The sequence below is a fragment of the Manis pentadactyla genome, chromosome 19, assembly GCF_030020395.1.
Source record: "Manis pentadactyla isolate mManPen7 chromosome 19, mManPen7.hap1, whole genome shotgun sequence".
Lineage (NCBI taxonomy): Eukaryota > Metazoa > Chordata > Mammalia > Pholidota > Manidae > Manis > Manis pentadactyla.
Genome location: NC_080037.1, coordinates 13,944,158 through 13,967,145, shown reverse-complemented (window position 1 = coordinate 13,967,145; position 22,988 = coordinate 13,944,158). Strand labels below are relative to the sequence as shown.

General features: G+C 43.9%; 2 protein-coding genes across 2 annotated transcripts in view; both read left to right on the top strand.

Moving 5' to 3' along the window:
* Positions 1-12,268, top strand: part of MTARC2 (mitochondrial amidoxime reducing component 2) — a 31,320-nt gene extending 19,052 nt beyond the window's left edge. Inside the window, exons 5-8 of the mRNA XM_036932281.2 lie at positions 5,605-5,666; positions 5,755-5,826; positions 7,546-7,685; positions 11,383-12,268. Coding sequence (XP_036788176.2) covers positions 5,605-5,666; positions 5,755-5,826; positions 7,546-7,669 — 258 coding nt within the window. The 3' untranslated portion in view covers positions 7,670-7,685; positions 11,383-12,268. The remainder of the gene's footprint in view (positions 1-5,604; positions 5,667-5,754; positions 5,827-7,545; positions 7,686-11,382) is intronic.
* Positions 12,269-14,208: 1,940 nt separating this feature from the next.
* MTARC1 (mitochondrial amidoxime reducing component 1) overlaps positions 14,209-22,988 on the top strand; it is a 28,345-nt gene continuing 19,565 nt past the window's right edge. The window contains exons 1-2 of the mRNA XM_036932268.2: positions 14,209-14,759; positions 18,012-18,185. Of these exons, the coding sequence (XP_036788163.2) occupies positions 14,473-14,759; positions 18,012-18,185 (461 nt within the window). The 5' untranslated portion in view covers positions 14,209-14,472. The remainder of the gene's footprint in view (positions 14,760-18,011; positions 18,186-22,988) is intronic.

The window sequence follows — 22,988 nt, the reverse complement described above, 5'->3', positions numbered from 1 at the left end:
CAGACTTTGTTCACTGTTCTGATGAGCAAGACTTGATATTGTTTGGAATGTCTTGTTTGTATCATTCCTTACTCCACATTATGAAAGCGTTGTGGAGAAGCTGGATGAAAACGCTCCTCTCATTTGGGAAGTGCTTCTCTGTGAAGTTTCTAGAGAGGCAGTCGATTTTGAAGCTAGGCAGCTGTGGTTTGAATACCAGCCCTATCCTCTCTGGCAGTGTGAATTGGATCCATCCAGGACTATCCTCTGCGGATGTTGAAAAACAAAGTTTTCGCAAATCGTCATTCCCACACTGTTAGTCCCCCAAACTTGAGTTGGAATGAGTGAGGATTTTACTTGGGTGCTTAGATAAGAAGTCTCTGTCCTCGTATCAAAACAGTAACCTGTGCCGGGTTTCAGGAATTTCTGAAATAGTAATAATAATAATAACAGTATATAAAACAATAACAGTTATGGCTCACAATTATCAAATGCTTATTATGTAGCAGGCACTGTGTCAGACCCTTACCATTAATCAACTCACTTAACCCTCCTAGTTACTCTTTCCAAACTGCAAGTCAAACCCATTATTGGGTAATAATATCAGGTAGGTGGGTCCTGACCTGAATTACAAAAAAAAATATAAGAATAGAGTAGAATGAAAGATATCACAGTAAAGTATATATAGAAGGGTTAAGAATTGTTTTGCCAAACTTTTTTTTAAGTTACATCTGGGCATGTGTGTGAAAGAGCATTAAAGAATAGTGCAAAATGTAGTTATTAAAAAAAGAGTTTATTTTTGGGTGAGCAGTTTTAGGTTTACAGTAAAATTGAAGGGAAGGTAGAGAGATTTCCCATACACCTCCCACCCTCACACATGCAGTACCTTCCCCATTTCAGCATCACTCACCAAAGTGGTACATTTTTTTAGCCAAGGATGAGTCAACATTGATCCATGATATCACCTAATGTGCATAGTTCCCCTTAGGGTTCATTCTTAGTGCTGTACATTCTATGGGTTGGAACAAATGTATAGTGACATGTCCATCATTGTGATATCATGCCATTTCTACTGCTCTAAAAATTCTCTGTGCTCTGCTGAGCACCCCACTCACCCACCCCTGGCAGCTACTGATCTTTTACTGTCTCTGTAGTTTTGCCTTTTCCAGAATGTCATGTATTTGGACTCAAACAGTACGCAGAATCCTCAGACTGGCCCCTTTCCCTTAGTAATATGCATTCAAGTTTACTGCATGTCTTTTCATGGCTTAATAGTTCATTTTTTTTTTAGCTCCAAAGAATATTCCATTGTCTTACTGCAGTTTATCCCTTCACCTGTCAAAGGATATCTTGGTGCTTCCATATTTTAGCAATTATAAAATACAGTTGTCTTTTTTTTTTTTTTTAACCTTGGTTCATGGTGGAAAGTGTTTGATAGCCCCTGAGGTGAGTGGTGTTTTCACTTTTCTTCATATGGAAGCTGAGACTCAGATTAGCTGAGTTACTTGCCCAAGATGACACAACTAGCATGTAGCCAGGTGCGGATTTGTGCTCCAGGCATCTGTCAGAAGTGCATGGATTTCAGCCATCTTCACAGCTCTCCCTCCTGCAAGCCACTGCTGATCCATTTAGCAAGACAGCCTCGGTGGCCTCTGCTCATTGTGGGGTCAGGAGCGTCAGGTCCCTGCTCCTGAAAGAAGCGAGGCAAGTTGGTGTCACCAAAAACTGAAAGAGCAGGCATCAGATTTGGTATAATGAAGACAAACTCAAATTTCACATTAACTGACTTTGCTAGAAGCAAGCTAAATTCATCTAAAAGTCTTTTTCCTTTCTGAATGAATGCAAAGCACCAAGACAGGCATGCAGGGACTGTGCTTCCCTACATGGGCATTAACGGCTCGCCTTCCAAGTTAGGGGCCCCATGCTCTCATTGGGGGCTTTCCTGACATACCCACATTGTTAGGGGCCTCAGGCAAGGACCTGGGATAGGTTTAGAAATGCCAGAATGACAAAACCACGGGAGATGGGAGTCCTGGGTGGAGGAAGTAGTACTACATTCATGTTTCTAAAGAATTTGCTGACAGAACTAGCACCATTACTTAGGGAGATCTCCTTCTACATCTGAGGTTTTGGTTTACATCTCAGTACCTGAAATATTTCCCATAGAAACCTTTAGGGGCTGGGCAAGAGGGAGCTGAAGAATGGAAAGGCCTCAGCCCCTTTCACATGGAGAAGAAATGAGGGGAATGCTTCTGTGGGATTCCACGTGGCCTCATGCAGCTTTTCCGTCACTGCACCCCCTGAGAAAATAAAACACCCTGGAAAGACCCTGGCCAGGAAGATAGGTGGATTTAGAGTGAGGGAATGTGCTTCTCCCACACTGCCTGCACGCCCATCGGGGGAACTTTAAGTAATCCTGATCCTGGGTCCCAGGTGCAGTCTGGGTAGAGGAACTTACAAAGCCTCCCACGTGACTGCAGCAGGCAGCCGGGGTTGAGAACATCTGGCCTACAGTCTTCCTCGGGAACAAGGTGATGATCAGCAGCAACTGCATGTGTGCCCGGAGACCGGGAGGACTGTGTGGTCCGTCTGTCTTTGTGAGCTTGACCTTAACCTCTCTGAGCATTATTTTCTGATCTTAAATTTGGCAGGTTTTACTCAAGGATTTTAAAGGTTCTTTGCAACCCTAGAGTTGTATGATTCCATGTGCTTTTCCTCTTCTCTCTGTTAACGTGTGTGTGTTTATGATCAAGAAGGGCACTTTATCACAACTGTCTCTCAGATCCAGATGTGACCTTTCTGTTGGTTTTTTCTTTTTTTAAGCAAATGCATTGGACACACTATGTTCCGTTTAAAAGTGAACACATTTAATCTTCCTAACAATCCTATGAGGTCCATTTCTCACGATTTCCTTCACCCACTGGGCTTTTTCTCATTTATCCATGGTTCTGAGGGAACAAGCCTCTGAGTAGGTCAGACCTGGTTGAGCTGAAATAGGGCTGGGATTTGGCCACTGAATTGTGTTTTTCATATCTTACTTGGCTCTAAATATGTTACTTTTCGGAGCAAGGGAGAGCCTTCGATGACAATAGTACATGGGTGTTCCCTTTGAGCAGATATGGTCATACAAACATACACATTTATTCATCACATTGAAGGAGAGGCCATTTGCTTTACAAGGTTACCCTAGAGGTGAGCCCATCAAATCATCAAATAGAGACACTGAAGTCGAGATGGAATTGTAGAAGCAGGAAGGAGTCATCTGAGGGACCCCCGCACACCCACCCCTCTCTCTTGATGTCCTCTAGGGGACTGTGATTCACCGCCTGGACCAAGGGGCTGGGGAGCAGCCCAGAAGCCCCCGGGCTGCTGCCTCTGCCAGACTCTGCTGGCTGCAGGTGTGGGACCCCTCGGCATCTCAGTCAGGAGCTGAACCCCACGGGGAGACTAAGATCCCTTCTGTCCATGAGGCCCTGGGACCCCAGTGCCCTAGCCTCCCTGAGAGGAGTCTGGGGTGGGGTGGGGCACATTCAGCCGCATCAACCCCACCAAGTATTCATTTCAGTGACGACACATCAGACACACAGAAAGAGCCACATCTCCAGGTTTCATTTCCCATTTTGTAGCCTGCTCCAGGTGTCCCCACAAGGAAGTGGCCTTGAGGGAGGAAGCTGGCTCGGCAGAAAGCCTTAGGCTTCTGTCCTACCTAGGTTTTCCAGGTCCAGGTGTCCCGAACCGCAGATTCCTCCTGGCACATTAATTTTGCAGTTAGGTCCGCAGAAATGTGTTCTGGAGGAAGATATGCCAGTCACCATGTAACAGGTGGAGACTTAGATCTTACAGGTAAAGTATATCTTTCTTCTCTACCCAGTGTTGCTCAAATATGGGGGCAGGAGAAAGCCTCCAGGGAATCTGGAACCAGGGCTGTGGAGATGTGGAAAGCTTTTTAATGATTCAGTATGTGAGTCTCTTTCAGATAAAGTTAACTCTTTTCTGATTATAAAGGTATTTTTTCAAGTAATGCATACTCCGTACAGTTTGAAAAGTACAGAAAAGTTGAAAAGAAGGAATAAGATTCCTTTTCTTTCCAGCCATCACAAAGTAGCCTATGATATTTTATCATGCTTGCAGCATTGTTTATATGCCGCTATACAGATTGCACTGAATTCCACCGTTTTCACTTCATGGCATATGGCAGCGCCCTCGTGTGGTGAAATGCGCCCGGGCTTTTTAGCCGCCTCCAGGCCGGGGCCCCGCAGGCGCAGTCACCTCCCCCACAGGAGCCCTGGGACCGGTCGCACTGCGGGCGAGGTCACCTTCCCCCGGCCGGCCGCTCTGGTTGTCTTCCAGTTTTGCTGTTTGAACAGTGCTTGTAATAAGTCCTGGCGAGGGTATAGAGATCCCATTTATTTCACGGTATTAAAAAGGCCTTGCCTTTTACAAGGGTTACATGGTTCATCCCTCGACTGGTTGTTTGGAAGGTGGAGTTCATTTCCACGCAAAAACAGTTTCATGAATGATGGCCGGGAGCCCTGGGCATCCACAGAGGCCGCTGTACCTCAGTCTAGTCGCTGCGGTCCTAGTCCGTAGGTTTCTGAGCTGGGAAGACCCGGCTAGGTACTCGAGTTCCATCCCCCAATACCTGCCACCTCTGCCCCCAAGGCCTGGACGGAGGATTGTCTAGTGCAATTAAAAAGTCACAGATGGCTTCCCTATTAGCAACAGAAGCCTGTGACATGCCCTTCTCATATATATATATATGTGTGTGTGTATATATGTGTATGCATATATGTATTAATATGCATATGTGTGTATTTAATATAATCTGTTTAATCTCTGTACATATGTACTTCTGTGTTTATGCATGTATCTGTGTGTGTGGATAGGTAAGATAGATAGAAATACAGTTAAAAGCTGAGTGGTTTAAAATCCTGCCATCAGAATCAGGAAAGTTTTCAAGCTTTTCTCTGTGTCCCTGAGAAAATTCTGAACTCTTTTAGGCCACTGTTTCCTTGTGTAAAATGGGATCATAATAGTACCTACCTCAAAACTGTGAGGACTGGTTGAAGCCCTCGGGCAGATGTTGGCAGCGGCCGCTCTTCAAGGTTTGGAAAGCACAGCAAGGCCAGTGGCTGTGGGCCGCCAGGACCCCACAGCGGGGCTTCTTCTGTGTGGAAGCGGAAGTATTGAACGTGGGAGTCTTATAACTGACTCCCCTAGGGTGATGTCCCACTCAGCAAAGAACTGTCGCATCTTTACTTGCCTTCCATTGTAGCTGAGTTCTAAGTGGGCTTGACCTGCAAGCCATGTATTTCTCATCACATATCAATACATTGACCTTCCAGTTAATTTATGATTTTTCATGGCAAACTGCCCCCAGAGAATGTCCGGTCTTGCTGTGTGACAGGTTTCTGAAACTGTGTGTCAAGAGGTGAATCCTGGACTCACCAACACGCTCCTCCCTTTGAGTCTTTTTGGGAGATACTTTCTGGCACTGCTTTATAGTTATGTAAAACTGTATAACTATTATGCTTCACAGCTTCCTAGTTAGCACCAGCCAAAGAATAAATTGCTTTAAAAACTAGTGAAGACTTAACTCAAAAGGTAATTTTCCTTTTCTCCTAGGACACCTGGGATGAACTCCTAATTGGCAGTGTAGAAATGAAAAAGATTCTGTCTTGCCCCAGGTGAGGATTCTCGGGAGCCTCAGCCTCGGGGGTGTGGCACGCTGATTGGTTCTTAACAGTTATCTGATCCTTGGTTATTGCTTGACAGATGCATCATGACCACTGTGGACCCGGACACTGGAGTGATAGACAGAAAGGAGCCCCTGGAAACCCTGAAGAGGTAGAACATCGATGTGGCCAGTGTATTTTAATATTATCCCCATCCTAGAACACCCCGTCCATCCCCCTGGTGTAGGTGCTCTGCCTGAGCAACTTTCACTCTGCCTTCTGGCTGGTTTGTGTCTCTTGGTTAATGTTAGTATTTGTGGTTTCCTCTTTGTTTCCAGATGGACCTTCTTGTGCTTTTGGCAAAATTTTAATTGTATAATACTATGTCTTGAATTTTTCACATCTCTCACATCAGCTTTTAACATTTACATTTGTATTTCTAAATTAAGATAGCAAATACCTCAATTAGTTTTAATTAATGCATAGTTATTAGTTAATTTTTAAATCATTAAAATTTGATAATGTTCAATATTTTCAGTCTCAATATAATTTCAGTATAATTTAATTATATTTTAATATGATTTTGGTTCTTAATATTTAACATTATTTTAATTAATTGAACCCTTCAAATTTATTAGAATCAGTATCAAGGAATATGAGAATACTTGAAGTATAATGAAATAATATAATAAATGTGTAATGAAATATTAGAAAATTGGAATGTAGCAAGTTGTCAGAGTTTGTTTATCCAGGAGCTTCTTTTATGCTGGGATGTTTTGTTTTGTTATTTAAAGAAGTCTGGCTGACTTTACTTCTCAATATAGAATGTGTTTTTAAATCCAAGTTAACATTTTTTGGAGATATATTCACTTTTGCTTCCTTTTCCTCTGTTTTGTTGGTTATTTTAATTTTTTTACAAAAAATTTTAATTAAGGTACATGTAATAAAATGCGCAAATCTTAAAGTGTACAGTTCAGTGCGTTTTGACCTGTGTATACACTCATGTAACCATCGCCTAGACGAAGATACCAAATAGCCTCGCTAATTTTCTTGTTGTTGGTTATTTCTAATGGGCTTAAGTTAGGGAAGAGGTTATTTTTGAAGACTTCAGATAAACAATTCTATCTTGCTTTTTGATTTTTAAGATGAAGTGAAGCTAGTTTTTTTTCTTTAGATGGTCTTTGGGAAAAAAAAAATTTACAATCGTCTAGCTTCCCTACCAACTGCATCACTGTCTTCATTTTTGTTCACCAAACCACCCCAGCTTTGGGTTTGCAAACTTGGAGGAGTGAAAAGCATCAAATGCCTTAAACAGCAGGGTTCGAGAGTTCCGGGCAGTTTGAGTTTAAGATTCAGGAGCATTTGTTTCAGTGAGTTATACAGTTGGAGGTACACGTGCAAACGAAGTATTTATTTTGAATAACACACCAAAGTTTTCTTCTTTTTGACCTCAAACTGAAGCCAGGGGAACATTATTTATTTAAACTCTAGAAAAACTGGGATCCTGTGCAGTTTGATTAATTGCCCGTAGACTTCTCTGTCAGCATTTTAGAAAAGGCTTGCTGTTTATTTATAGGTAACCCCAGAATGAAAACTTAAATTCTGTTAACAGCACTTAGATTCTTTATTTTTCTGTTATATTTTTATTAAAGTATTATTGATATACAATCTTATGTTGGTTTTGAATACACAACATAGTGGTTCAACATTTACCCGTATTATCAAGTCTCCACCCCCTCCAGTGCGGTCAGTGTCCATAATGTAATAAGATGTTATAGAGTCGCTAACTGTATCTCTGTGCTGCACCATGTTCCTGTGACCAGCCTATATTGGACAGCCCTTAGATTCTTATTTCCTTTTGTGCCTGATGGTGAACTGTTGCCTCTTTCAGCTACCGCCTGTGTGATCCTTCTGAGAAGCAGATATATAAGTCGTCCCCACTTTTTGGGATCTATTATTCAGTGGAGAAAATTGGAAGCTTGAAAGTTGGAGATCCTGTGTATCAGATGGTATAGTGACGGATCCACCCAGGTGAGTTGGTAAAGGGCCAGCTTTGCTTCTGGAATGTAGTGCCTTGAAGCCACTGCCATATATTTTTGTGTTGGGAGTTTTTTATATTTTGCTGCTTTAACTCTCAGAAGAGTGAAGAGTTTGTGTTTGCATCTTTGGGGTTGGAAAATGCCCTTTCTTTTTTTTCCCTTCAACAGTCTGTATTCTTCCACTCAGCTGTCTCCATCCCTCTTTCCATTCAAAAACTGAATTCAGTTATAAAATCCTGCTCTTGCAGGATCCCCAGCACAAGACAGGTATATGCTCTCAGTTCATTAAGGATTATCACTTAGGAACGAAGAAATGAAGGTGAGCGATTCTCAGGAGTTCTGTATTTATTTTTTTCTGCCTTTGATAGAAAAGTGAAGGGGAAATGTTTAAATGATTCAAAGTCAACTTGGAGAAATATGTTCAAATAAAATGCTTTTTATCAAGTGGATTTTAAAAATATGATTTAAAGTTTGAAAAAAAACAGTTCATCAAGGTGGCTGGATTCTGAATCATAAGGTAAAAAATAATGCTCTCACTTTGATTTCCTTGGGCCAGATAAAACCCTGACCGATGCCTAGAGCATTAATGCCTAACCCCCAAACTGCAGAAATGAGAAAGTCAGAAGACATGAAGTTCTGAAACAACTCCTCTGATGAAATCTATAATCCAGTTCTGAAAGTTACCTATCTTCAGAACTCCTGACCACCCTCCACTAATTCTGGCCAGACTTTCTTACCTGGTCGCCTGACCATCCTTGAGGACAACATACAGGGCAGTGATCCAGATAGACTGGACCTAGCATTGGATAGACTTGGGTCTGTTTTCCTAGCAGCCACAGTTCCTAACCTGGTTGAGTTTTTAACCTCCCTAAGTTTCAGTCCCCTTATCTGTGAAGTGATAATAAGAACAGAGCTTAACAAAATCAAAGTTATTTTGAGAATGAATACAATAAAGTTGTAGCATTGCAACAAAAACATAGATAAATATTAACTATGATTTTTACTGTCTTCTTTGCAGTAATGCTCAGTGTTGGGTCTAGCCTTAGATGCCATGAAATGTAGAAAGATGAGACAGGCTTTGCCCTCTAGTGAGCAAAAAGAAACTTTTATTGGCTACCTATTTATGGTCAAGCATTTATTAACATATCCATATTTCATCAGTTCTAAGATGCCTATATTCCCCAGATTTTAACATCTTTGAAATCACAAAATTTATTATAACATTGCAGATGCCTTTTAAAAAATCTTAGTGATGCATAAAATAATGGGGCATCTTATGATTTATGTATCTTGGATTTGATGAAATACAGTTACGTACTAGAGAGAAAATTGGGAAGGTCCTAAGTACATACCATTTCTTAAAGCCCACCTTGGGAAGGTGGACCAAAGCCTGAACCTTCAAGCTTGAGTGAAATGGATCCTGTGTTCCTGCTGTTCAGGCCACGGTAGACTGGATCTGGAATGCTGGGGCCAAAGTCTTTCATATGTTGCATGCATTTGAGGGAGCTCAGTGGACTTTGAGGTGCCATAGCCATTAGGAGTCTTCCGTATCACTTTGTCTCAAACCCACTCAATCTGATCCTGTTTTGCAATGGTTGGAGGCAAGGCACACCTGTGGTTGGCTCAGACCCAGTGGATTTCCAGTTGTCTCAGCTCTCTGGGAGGCCTTGTGTATTCACAAGTCTAAGATAACTTTGTTATCCTAAGGGTCTCTGTGAGATAAATGTGAAAGCATTTTCAGGGACAAGAAACGACTAGGACAAAGTTGCTGATAAGAGGCTTGCTCTTTGCACAATCTTACCACACACATTTACATGTGTAAAGAAGTAACTACAACTCAGGTTGAGATAAGGTGCTTCATGGCTTTCATGGCTTCAGAAGAGAAGTTATTTCTGGGTGGGGTGATGGAGAAAAGCTTGGGGATAGAGATGGACTCTGAACTTGCTGAGAAAGGAAAGTCAGGAGAGTGCTCCAGGGGTCGAATATGATGGAAGCTTCTAGAAGGGCCAACTTACCATAGGGACCTAGGAAGACACTGGGGCAGGAAAGAGGGGAGATGAGGATGGAGAGGAGGGAAGGTGCCAGAAACTGTAGGTTCTTGAAAGTTAGTTTGCAGGTGAAGGTGGCTGTGGAATGTGTCTAAGTCCAAATCATGACCAAAACTTTTTGGATGAGTGTCCTGGCAGTACTGCGTGGGGTGGCCTAGAGGGACTGAGGGGATATAAAAGGGGTGTCAGCATGGGATTTAAGTAGGATAGAAGTCGTTGGGGTGGAGAGGGAAGTGTGGAGTGCCCAGATCCTCAGCGCGGTGTACATGCTGTTTGCCATTTGGTTCCAAACTCGCTTTCAGCTTTATTTTATTTTGTTTTATTATTTTATTTTTGTATCATTAATATACAATTACATGAGCAACATTATGGTTACTAGACTCCCCCCATTATCAAGTTCCCCCCACAAACCCCATGACAGTCACTGTCCATCAGCGTAGTAACATGCTGTGGAATCACGACTTGTCTTGTCTGTGTTACCTTTCAGCTTTATTATCTATATGCCACTTGCCCACACAAACCCTGGGGCCTTCCCCCTGCTTCTCTGCGCTGAACATGCTTTTTCTCCATAAGCAACTGCCACTCAGGGTCCCACCTGGGAACATAGCCTTCCCTGGTGGCCCCCCGGCCAGAAGCACTGAGGAGTTTCTTTTCTGGGGGGGCATTTCTGTTGGCCTTTAAAAATAACAGCAGTGTTACTCATCTGCTTTTGAGAGGGAGCCTCTGTGACGGTCTCTGAATTCTGGAAGACCAACTTTATACAACAGGTTGATTAAAGCCTAAAAAAAAAGTTAGTATTTGCACCAGGGTTACTTGACTTGTTTAGTTATTCACTTAACATTTAATTATATTAAAGTTTATTCCATTATAAATGTAATACACGGTCATCATGGCAAATTTAGAAAAGACCAGAAAAAACAAGAAATCACCCACTGTCACTGTTTATAATTTTGTTCTGGTTGGGTTTTTTGTTTGTTTATTGTAGCCATGATCTGTATGATATATATAACATATATCATGCAAATATATATTGTATATCATCTATATATCATGTACACAGATGTGTATCATACATATGTCATATATCATATATATGTACAGAAGTATGTATCATAAGCATTTTCATACCCCCCCATCTATTCAAATGCCATTTTTGATGGCTTTATGTTGCATTGTATAAATATGTGAAACATTTTAAACCCCATTTTACAGTATTTGACACTTGGACTAATCCAATTTTGTTACAAATAATAATATAATATATATCTCTGTATGCAGAACACTTTAAAATTGTGTTGTTCCATAACTTAGATTCCTGATGTGGAATCATTGACTCATGGAGTATAAAAAAATTTTTTTAGCATCTTGAACAGGTACTTTCTGAAGTGTTCTGCCTCTTTGTACCCCCACGCGTGATGTGAAACAGATTCCTGTCTCTGGGCCTTTGCCAGAACTGGGTGGGTGACTAATTTTTAACAGGCTGTTTATTTCCACTAAGGTAATTTGGTGCAGGACATAGTTTATGTTTCCTATATTTTAACCTCCATAGGTGACTATATTGCGGGAGTGAAGGGTGTTTGAATTATTTATGACCTATAAGAGAAATAACCAAATAATCAGAGGTTCTTATCCTTTATTCAGGTCTCAGCGTCCAGGAGGCATTGATCAGCATTTTAATGACAGCAGCAGTATGCACCTTGGCAAGTCATTATTACTCAGCCTTTGACCATCTTCACCCTGGAAATGAATCTCTATTTTTAATGTTTTGGAGTTAGGCATGCTCCAAGCCAATACAAAGAAAGTATAGGTGATTTGGGAATAATAAGGTATATAGATTTTAGGCAATGAAGACATTTTAAGCATATAAAATTGTCTATAAAATTATTTTGCCTGTTAACTGTAGCTGTTCTACTTCTCAATTCCTGACATTAATATTGATGGGTAAAGAAAGTTTAAAGAATCAGCTAACAAGCTGCAAAATTTGTTGAAAATGTTTAGATTTGATTACCTGTCATTCCATGGTTTAGTAGAAATGAGAAACAATAGGTCATTGTTTTCTGATGTGCCCTTACACGTTAACACACTCACAAATTCCTGTTGTAAGTCTTTACATGACTATTGAATCCCGTAACTTTTTGCTCACGTCTTTTTGAGCCCACCGTTATGGAATCGGGTTGTACTTGAGTGTGGAAATTATTTTATAGCCCTTATTTTTATATTCAGTTATGCCTCTATTAAGGCATATAAAAGTCATCTGTGTGTAACTGCCCGACACACCTCCTGGAATTCCAAGTATGACAAAAGAAGAGGATGGATGGGATTTAAAAGAGAATGGGATTTTGAAAGCTAGAGGAAGGAAAGTATGAACATATTTTTTAGGCTCAAATAATTTTCTTTTGTAACAAAGAGAAATGAACTATTTTGGTATGACTAAATGAAAATTCTCACCAAAGTGCTATGTCAAAGAATTAATCCACTTAGAATTTTGTGGTTTCTTTCATATTAATAAATGTGAATCTCAGTTTTACTTTTTCTTTGGTATTTATGAGTTGGCTTCTAGGGCTTTTCTTACTTTAGATTAGAACTTCAGTCACTGTCATTCATTTCTTTCTACCCTTTTCTGGTAGCTTAGCGGAGGGCTTCCCTCCAGTCATGTTTGGACTTCACAGACATGTCCTCCCGGCGTTGGTGGGGGGCTTCCCGAGCTGTCAGACCCTGAGCTGAGGCGTGCCGGCCAGTGACTGCGAGACTTCCTAGTGGCCAGTGAGGAGTGGAATTCCTTCCTTCTCCATTTTCTGTTGCTGAGTTCTGGGACTGAAATTCATCTCCATTCCCAGCACCCTGTGGGGAAAAAGTGGTAAGTTAGCTAGATCTCTAAATTTTAGAAATGATGAAATTGGAAAATCATGCCCACTTTGGAGTCAGCTGTTAAAATAGAGAAGCAGATTTTTTCCTTTTAAACTACTGAAGAGAAATCAGGGAGACACACAGAAATAAAAAACATGCCGGGCCCCTGAGTTGTGTTTCCAGTGGGGAATGTGGAGCCCAGGTCCCCAGTCCCACTGAGGAGTGCCGCTCCTCACTCATGCCCGAGGCCGCATCACCTCCGTCAGCATTTCTTCTGGGGAAGCTGGATGGACCCAAGCCCCTTCGTCCTCCCCCTTGTTCCTGGAGCAGGTGAGATCACAGATGTGCCCCAACAGCTGAGGACACTGCACTCTGAACACACTGGCTGCCCATCACAGAAGTCGGGAGAAGGTGAGGGTCACCTGAGGTTGGAAAGAAGAGCAGGATGGATAGAGCTGTTTAGGTCCAAGTATTTACAGCGAAGAGCAGGGGTCAATGACAGATCTTCCCTAAGCACTGAAGGGCCCCCAAGTGTGCTGCCAGCTGGGGAAGGAGGATTCGCTCTCCTCTGGGGACCCTCCCTCTCCGGTGTGACATTCTCCACTTGCTGGGATGATTCTGGTGGACTCTTGAATTTTGCCTCCATGGCCCCTGTGCTGACCCGGACCAGATAGTGACTTCCTTGACTCAACTTCAGTCAGGCTTCTCTGAGCTGCTTCTCCATTAAATCTCCACCTTGGCCCTGGCCTTGCTGCCCCACAGAGCCCAGTTTAACAAGAACCCTGCTAAGGCAGGTCAGCAAACATCTTCCTCTCCTTGATGTGTCCAACCACAAAGCTTTCTCTGCTCCTGGGCTGTAAATTCCCACTTGTGTATGTAAGTGGCAAGAGTGGACATCTTTGTCTTGGACCTGACCTTAGAGGAGCAGCAGTCATGAATGAAGTCTTCCTTTCGTTCTAACAAGTGTCTAACAAGAATAATTTTTTTCTTTAATAGCCCAACACATCAAACAGGAGCCAAATCCTCTTAAACCACCCTAACCCTGATAGCTAACCTTGTTTCAAAAATGACCTGATTTGGAAGACACAAGTGATTGAGGTCAGTGCCTGCAAGGCCAGGTGGCCTTCCCTCCCGACCCCGACCCCAAGAAGCCTCTGGCTCTCGTGTGGGTCAGTACCAACCTTCCTAGCCTTGGCTACTGCGAAAGCGCTGAGGCTTGGTGCCAGCAGGAGCGGCCTGCGGCCTGAGTCCTGTGGAGGGCGCTCCCCGCTGAGTCGCAGCTCGGAGCCGCAGCTGGGAGAACAGGAGACCGCCAGATCCTCGCAGGCCTCGGTTCGAAGGCTTTGAGGGGCTGGGGGCAGCCCTGCATCCCCAGATTCCCACTTGCAGCGCCGCAAGCAGGGAGGGCAGTGAAGGGCGGCTGGACACTGCAGGCCAGGATGTGCCGTCCCCTCCCCGCCATCCCCGAGACAGGGATCTGCCCGATGCTTGACGTCTAACTTCGAAATCAAGCTTTGTCATGCATAGTGTGTATTTTTGTCTATTTTAGGTTAAATAAACAGCCCACAAGTAAATAAACTGTTCGCTTGTATTGATCTTGGGGGCGGGCCCATCGCTTGCAGCTGCAGGCGGCAGAAGGTGGGGGAGGCAGAGGGGCGAAGAGCAGGTAGAAGCTGAACCCTCACCTCCCACGCCCAGCGCCCCAGGGGCCAGCCTCCCGCGAAGGACGCGCCCCTTTGATGGGCCCGGAAGGGGTTCCGGGAGCGGCCCTTCCTCTGGACGCCGGTCCGAGGCCCGCATCTCCCCCGGCAGCCCGGGGCGGCCCCGCTAGGCAGGCAGTGGCTTGCGTCCCCCAGGACCACCGCCGCGCCCGCTCGCTCGGCCATGGGCGCCGCCGGCTCGTGGGCGCTGGGCCGCCTGGGGCTCCCCGCGCCGCGCCTTCCCGCGCAGCTCCGGCCCGCCTGGCTCGGGGTGGCCGCGCTGGCACTGGCCGCCGTGGCGCTGGGCTCGGTCGCCTGGCGCCGCTCGCGGCGCACGCGGCGCAGGCGGCGGCAGCAGGTGGGCACCGTGGCGCAGCTCTGGATCTACCCGGTCAAGTCCTGCAAGGGGGTGCCGGTGAGCGCGGCTGAGTGCACGGCCATGGGTCTGCGCAGCGGCCACCTGCGGGACAGGTACGGGCCGGGCTCCGGTCACTGGCGGGAGAGGGGGAGGTGCAGAGCCTCTACCGGGCCCGTCTCTCCCTTGCAGAGAAACCGGGAACAGAAGGGGTGAGGATAAAGAGAAAAGCGGCCATTACCACCCAACCGAAGACCCCTGGGGTCCGGGCCGCTGGGCCGCTTCGTTCTGACCCGCATTCCCGAAATGGCTGTATTTGCACCTCCGACGGGCTCTTTAGCTCTTGACCTGATGAGGGGTGGTGTCTGTCCCCACGTGTCTGCCAAAGCACAGGGCCGCCTCTTAAACTCCGTCCAGGGCAGGGGACCAAGAGCTTCGGGAGATCGTCCTCGCCACTTTGTTTTTAGGAACTGTCTGTCTCTTGGAACTTGAGGAAACTTGGAGCACGGGGAGCCCATCCCTCAGAGTGCACCAAGGCAGAGTGCGAAATCGTGACAGCAGTTGAAGCTTTAATCTCTTGCAGTTTACAAGGCTTTATTGCATATATTACTGTCTCTAATTATCTCCAGCACTCTTTTAGGGATAAAGAAAGTGAGATTCAGAGCCAATAGCAGGGGGACCTGGACTCCTGTCAGCTTTAGAGCACTGGGGCTTTGTCAGCTGTGGTTTTCATCAGTGCCCCATCTGGCTAGTCACCATCTGTGTGAATTCCCGAGGTCCAGGAAAGTTGCAAAGGCCCAGAGTAAGCCGCTTTGTCCTCTCCGTCTGGTGCCAGGCCAGCCCTGGGCCTCACTGTGAAGCAGCATTTCCAGCTCCTTCCTCTCAGAGCAGCTCTCACAGATTCTGCAAGTAATACACAGGCCTAAGAAGGGTTGTAACCTATCCCCCCTTCCAGCTCCCCAGACAGGGCAGTCCATGGCAATTCATAATTGAAAAGTGAGCTATGCATCTTTGCCTCAGAAAGGAAACCAAGAATCCTAGATGTCCTGTGGTTTGCACAGTAGCCTTTGCAAGATGGTGGAATTTATTGAATTCATTTGCTTTTGTAGGCCCCAGAAGCAAAGGGCATTGTAATTTTACTATATTTATTGAGCTCATATTATTCATTTAATGAATAATATGAGCTGGCAGTTGTAGCAGACACTATGGTAAATTGTTTATTTTTGTCATCATACTCCCAGGTAGTATCATCAAGGGAACCAACAAAAGACTCAGTAGGACAAGTGCCAGGGAGCCCAGAGAAAAGAGTGCCAGAAACTGACTGGGAGGGTCAGAAATGACTTTGCAGCTTGAACTGAAAACTTAAAAATGATTAGGAACTTTCTAGGCAAGTAAGTTAGGAGATGAACATTCTAGAGATAGAGAGGGTGAGCTAAGTAAAGATGCTGGGCATGGGAGGACAGGAATGCTGGGGTAAAGGTTGGTGTATTCCTAGATATTGACCAAGAAGAACTGAAAGCAGGGACTTGTACAGCAAGTTCACTGCCCCATCATTCACAAGAGCCAAAAGGTGGAACCAACCCAAATGTCCAACAGGTGAATTGATAAAAAACATGTGGTAAATACGATGGAATATTATTCAGCCATAAAAAGGAACAAAGTTCTGCTACATGCCACAGTGTAGATAAATCTTGAAAACATTATGTTAAGTGAAATAAACCAGGTACAAAAGCATAAATATTGTATGATTCCGGTTATATGGCATACCTAAAAGGGGCAAATTCATAAAGGTAGAAAGTGTATTAGAGGTTGCCAGGGGCTGGGGGGAGAAATGGAGTATTACTGCTTAATGGGTTCAGAGTTTCTGTTTGGGGTGATAAGACATTGTGGAGATAGTGGTGATGGTTGCACAACAATATGAACATATTTAATGCCATTGAATTGTGCACTTAAAGTAATCCAAATCACATTTAAAAAATATTCATCTTCTGTTGATGGACAGTTGGGTTGTTTCCACCTTTTGGCTGCAATGAACATGGGCATATAAATACCTGTGTGAGTCCATTTACAGTTCTTTTGGGTATGTACCTAAGAGTATGCTTGGCATTTTATATGTTTTACCACCAAGAAAAAAAAAAGGAAAGAAGAGAGCTGGCATGTGTGAGGACACAGGGCTGTAAGAATGGCTGTGAGAACAGCTGGATTACAAAGGGCCTCACCTGCCTGATTGAAGAGTGAGGGTTTTATCCTGAAAGCAAGAAGTTTGGAAGGATTCTGCATAATCAGATTTGTATTTTACAAAGATCAGGCTGCCATTATTACTAAGAAGAATTGCGAGAGAGAATATGCATGTCCTGGTGCCACGCATTTGGGGCAGGGCAGAGCTCTGTCTGTGTCCAGGATGAAGGGCTGCTCAAAGGGCAGTTCCCCAGCAGGTTTACGCTAACTTGATTTTTCTGGTGCGCTGAAGGAGTCAAGCATGATGTGCTGTTGGAGGCAAGCGAGGGATATCTTTAATGACCTAATGTCTCTGCTGTATTTTTTCTTATTCTTTATGGATCCCAGATGCACAAGCTCACTTGTATAATTGTAAGCATTCCATCTGGGGTGTATTGAAATGACCAAAATGTCAGTATGTTTGGCTTTCTTGGTAGCTGAGAGAAATCTACACAAATGCTTTGTTCATTTCCTGGAATGGTGCATCCTATTGGTTTTATTTCTCTATTTTTGCTGTGAGTACCTCTAGACCAAGAGTACTGGGTCAAAAAAATGCTGTCTATGTTAATGATAGACCTTTTAGGAAATTGCAGAATCACAGCCCTGACTATTGAAACAGTATTTTTAAAAGGTGGGGATTTGGTGAAGTGTAAGTGGCACTGCAGGCTGCTCCACTGATTCCACGCCGGCAAGCAATACAGCAACTGTCTCCTTTTAATCAGCAAGAGCCCAGTGCCCACTGTCTGCCAAGGGCTGGGCTTCCTTGTACCCTCACAGTCTTTCTGGGAAATAGATTCTTGTCATCTCCCTGGGGCACATTTAATGAAGATGATCAAACTTCCTGGCAATTGAGGTGAAAATGTAATTAACATCTTTGATTTCTTTGCCATGAAGGAGCTCAAAATACTCTGCAGATTGTGTATGTCAGATGCTTGAGTGGTTATTAAACCCTTTGAAATTAACTGACTGACTCAGTCTTGCTCTGTTGCCAGGATTGAAGAGGATAGACAGGCAGACAGACACACACACAAACTCACACACACCAGGTTTATGGGGAGGAATCAAAGATGGCAGTGCTTAGCTGAAGCTCCTGTAGAGACTGGCTGCCTGTCCTGGCAGTCCATGCATATCTTGTGTTTTGAAAATGGCAGGTTTTGGCTTGTGATCAATGAGAAGGGAAACATGGTTACTGCTCGACAAGAACCTCGCCTGGTCCTGATTTCCATGACCTGTGAGGGCGACACCCTGACCCTCAGTGCAGCCTACACTAAGGACCTGCTGCTGCCCGTCAAGACACCTGCCACGAACGCAGTGCTCAAGTGCAGGTAACGAGTCGGTCTCAGTCCTCATGTGAGTGTTCAGTCATGTGGTTTTGACAAAGTGTGAACTATGGAGGGAATCCTGAGAAACATGATCAGTAATTAACCATTGATCACAAATGTACCCTATGTAGGGTCAATGGTGATCTAAAAGGAGGAGGGACAATGAAACAGCTCCAGAAAGTTGTGTTCATGTGGGGGTGAGACACACAAAAGCCCTATGTAGAAAACCATGGGAATGAAAGTATATTGACACATCAGCAAGAGAAGGATAACTCCCCCAAAGGATAAAGGACAAACGGGTGGGAGTGAGTGGGGAGAGCGCCCTGGAGGAGGTGAGACTGGATCTTTATTACCATAGGGCTTGCCCTATTTTGCCTGGAAAGGCTGGGAACCTTCCAGATCTGGGTTAGGAATGCCTATGTGACCAGTGGTATTCAGTCCTAATGAAAGGAAGTTCCAAAATAGAAAATAACAGCTGCAACAGAAGAGTGAGCTGCACTCAGACGCCCCAAGCTCCAAGTGTAGTGAGGCCGGAGAGCCGGCCAGGGGAGCGCTTTACGTGAGGCCCTTTGCCCAGCATCAGAAGAGCTATTCCAGGAAAACTGAGCTTTGCTTCTAAGAAATCGTGTTTAAGGTTGATTTTTTTAATCCCATTAAGGGAAAATTAAAGTCTGATCTAATTATACTGTAGTTACAGTTTCTGCTTTTTGAATTAAAATGCAGTGTGAATATTCAATGTAGTCCCTAGCCTATTATAGAAAAGAACCTCACATCAAAAATGTACATTCAAGTTAGCTGAAAAAATGTATAAAGATCCCCAAAAGTTTGTAAGATACAATACCAGTGTAATTTCTCTAATATTATAGCATTTTAAATTATCATCTGTTTTTATTTTCATTTGATGGTTTTTCTGATAGTGAAAGTAATACATGGTCATAGTTGAAAGCTGGACAATAACCAAAAGGAAATGAGGAGAACAAAAACCATCTGAGTATTTTGACATATTTTCATTCCGTCTCTGGCTAATACTTTAAAAACAAAATCTAAGTAATACAAAGCAGAGTCTTGAATACTATTATTTACTCAAGTTGAAATATTGAGTATTTTTCATATTGACAAAAACAATCTTCAAAAATACCATTTTCATGTTGGCATAATATTTCATTCTGCAAGTGTCCTTTGGTGCATTTTAACTTAACCCCATAATTAAACATTTGGATTGTTTTCAATTTTTTCCAGGTATGAAGAAGAATGTGATGAATAGTTTGGCATAAATCTTTGTTCACATCTCTCATTATTTCCTTAGGGGAAAACTTTTAGCTGTGCTTTTCCTAGAAACAAGAGTATGGTTCCTACAAACTTGATGAATGTTGCTGAATGCTTTGCAGAATGGTTATACTAGCTATAGAGACAGCAGCAGTTTACAGGCATATCTAACTGCATTTTGACTACTGTGTTCAAAAATACTTTGCCAATTTCATGGAGAAAATGGTAATTTCTCGTTGATATTCTTGCATGTTTGATTCCAAGGCACACATTTTAGTAAGGCTGTGCTAGTGTGTATTTTCTGTGTGTCCATATTCTGCTTCTTGTTTGTCTGCCATCATTCAATATTTATCTGTACTTTCTTGTGGTTAAATGTCTTTTGCTCAATGATTAATTCATTTGGAATCACATGGAAGCTTTTTTCTTGGTCCCTTATGGGCTTTTTGGTTCATGCCACAAAGACTAAACAAGGGTGTGTTTGGAAATGGCAAAGTGAGAAGGCTTAGAGGTACTGCTGTAGTCCACCGACTCTTAGGACAAAGACAGCAAAGACCTTTTAGACTCGGGTTTCCTTTAGCAGCCCAGGCCATTCTCTTGAGGAGGAGTTGTAACTTTGGCCCACAGTTTCCTAAAGATTTCTGCTGAGCTCTTGGGGCCCCAGGGTCATCTTCAAAAGGCCACGATCATTTGCCATTGGCCAGAGCACCTGCTTTCACTGTTGAGGCTGTTACTTGATTTTCTCACAAGCCATGCCCACCACTAATGGGATACAGTGAATTAGGGCCTTTATATTGGATTCTTCGGGCAGGCAGTCCCAAATCGTACCTACATTATCTTTGCCAAAGCTTTTAGGAACATTTGAAAATTTTTTTTTTTTTTGCTTGGCTTCTTAGGGACAGTGTGTTAGTGAAATGCTGGCCCCAGCAACACAGCGGAGGCTGCTCAGAGCACAGGAGAAATGTGCAAGAAGGAAAGAGAGAGCAAAATTGTGCTTATTTAAAAACCTTAAGTTCCATGTGCTTTTGAACCAGAACCCCAAGACCTGCACCTAGGGGTTGCCATGGAAATAAGTGTCAGCTCAAGAGGGCAGACATTTAAAATTTCTGTAATGACTCAAGATAGATGCAAATGCTTTAACTTAGGAAAGATAATTAATGTCAACTGAAGTCTTAGGCAGCCTTCCTCCCCACCTCCCCACCGCTTGCCTTTCCACCCCTCTGGAAAAGCAGCTAAGGAAGAAAGCCCTGGGTTCCTGGATGGCAAGACTGAGATGGGCCTTGATGGCTATAAGGATTTACTCTGGGGCAATGAGGCCAATTTTTTTCACAGGCACCAGAAAGAGACATCCAACAAGGACAGGATGTTTAGGACACAGTCCCCATACAGAGATTTTCGTAATTCTGTGCCCTTGCTCAGAAATGGACATTTTAGACATTCCACTACACACAGACAGTCACACTCACACACACATGAGCTAACCCTCTCACATACCCTCAGTTCAGGAAATCTTCACCCACTTAACAGTGGTTTTGATTTTTGGAGAAAGTAAAAAGTCACGTGGAGCTAAGTCTAGTGAATAAGGAGGTGCCAAGCCATGTAAGGGGATATTTTGGTTTAGATAGTGAGGTGAGACTTATAAGTGGTAAGGCTCACTTGTGAATCTTCCAAGTTGGCTATGACTAATGTTAGAATTATCCAATCACTACATTGTACACCTGAAACCAGGAGAATATCATATATCAACTCTACTTCAATTAAAAAACAATAATTATAGTGCTTTGAAAGATGACTACTTTCAATGTAATACCTATTTGGATGTATGAATTTTGATATGTTTCATCCATTTTATTCATTTTGTTTATTCTTCAACTTGAATCAGAAAAAAGCAAGTCAAGTGGATAGATGCTCCTGGCATTTGTTGATAAGGGTCTGATTACTCTATAGGCATATAGCATGTGTACTTCAGCTCTCTCTTAGAAGGTTTATGCAGAATGGGTGGAATAAAGTGTGTGAAAATGTACCTAGCCATATACTTAGTGCACTTTTCTATGTGAATATTATATTTCAATAAAAACATTTAAAAATTCATGAAAACATTGAGCAGAACTAATCTCACTGCTTAATGTAGTAACCCTGGCATGTTAGTAATTTCTCATTTGATAGAAAGAGCAATTAAACAATTGTACAGGAGTGATGTCAGCCTCATGGATGAATAAAACACCCCTCATGCATGTCCCTCCCCTCAGCAACAGCAATTTGGAATCTATCTTTGGGCTAGATTACCTTCGTGGGAGCTGTGGGGCCCAGCACTATACACCAGGGGACCCGGGAGAAGTCCTGCCCCCTGTGCACTGGGTGTCAGGCATCCCGACCTCCATCCCGGCCGTGGGCCCTGCGGTGGTCCATGCACTGGCCCCAGCCCTGCTGACTGCAGTCTGGAGGCCTCTGGGAAACAGTCTTAGACAATCACCTGTGGATAGGAGAGCCTTTGCAGAATCCAGATTTCTAGTGGAGGAGTTCCAGCATAGCACTGGAGCAAAAAATCATGAGTTTGGATACAATGAAGAGGGCAAGAGGCACAGTTTGACTTTATCCATGTCATCCCTCCTGCAGGGCAGCACAGCTTAGGGCCAGTCTTGGTCCATGATTTTTCCTGTAGGGGAAAATGAGTGTGTGAGTGAGCACCTGGCTTCTCCAGCTGTGCGGGCTGTTGCCAAAGAGGCTCATTTCTCTCTTGCCTCTGCAGAGCCCTGAATCATGAGCTGCATGGCTGGAGGGGTGGGAAGGGGCTGAGAGAACAGCAGATGGGACTCTGAGGGGGCATTAAAAGGATGTGGATCCTACTAACTGCACTGCAGGCTCCACCAAGAAGCCGCCCACAAACCGCTGGCGATGGTTCACCCGTGGATCCCCCAACTGGCCCACAGGTAGCTCAGGGGTGCTTCACCCACCACCTGCCATCTCTACCTCTGGCTGGCGTGTCAGCCCAGGCTTTGGCAGACAGCCAGTGAGCATGCACAGAAAGGTGGCCCCAATCTGCAGGCCTGGGCAAGACCACAGACTTGAGCTTCTGTGCCACCTTTGGGGAAAAAGGCTGTCAGCACTTTGCCTCATGAGTTGCAGGACTGAGAGAAGGCCTCCAAGTTTGAGAATTCTGCCACAAGAGGGAGCAGGAAGCACGGAGCAGGTGTGTCCATGGAAGGCCTGACAAAGCCTCAGAATCCCTAGCAGAGCTGGTGCAGGTGTTTCTCTCCCCAAGGCGGGTGGTAAAGACAGAAGGAGGTAACTGCTACCTCACATGTGAAGACAGCAGTGCAAACTCCAAGGAACATGAAAAATCAGTGAAACATGACATCACCAAGGGTCACGATAATCTTCCAGTAACCTGTCCCAAACACATGGAGTCTGTGATTTGCCCAAAAAGGAATTCAAAACAGCTGTTTTAAGGAGACCCAGTGAGATACAAGAAGACACAGAAAAACAATTCAGTGAAATCTGGAAAACAATAAACAGACAACATGAGAAGTTAGAGGTAAATCA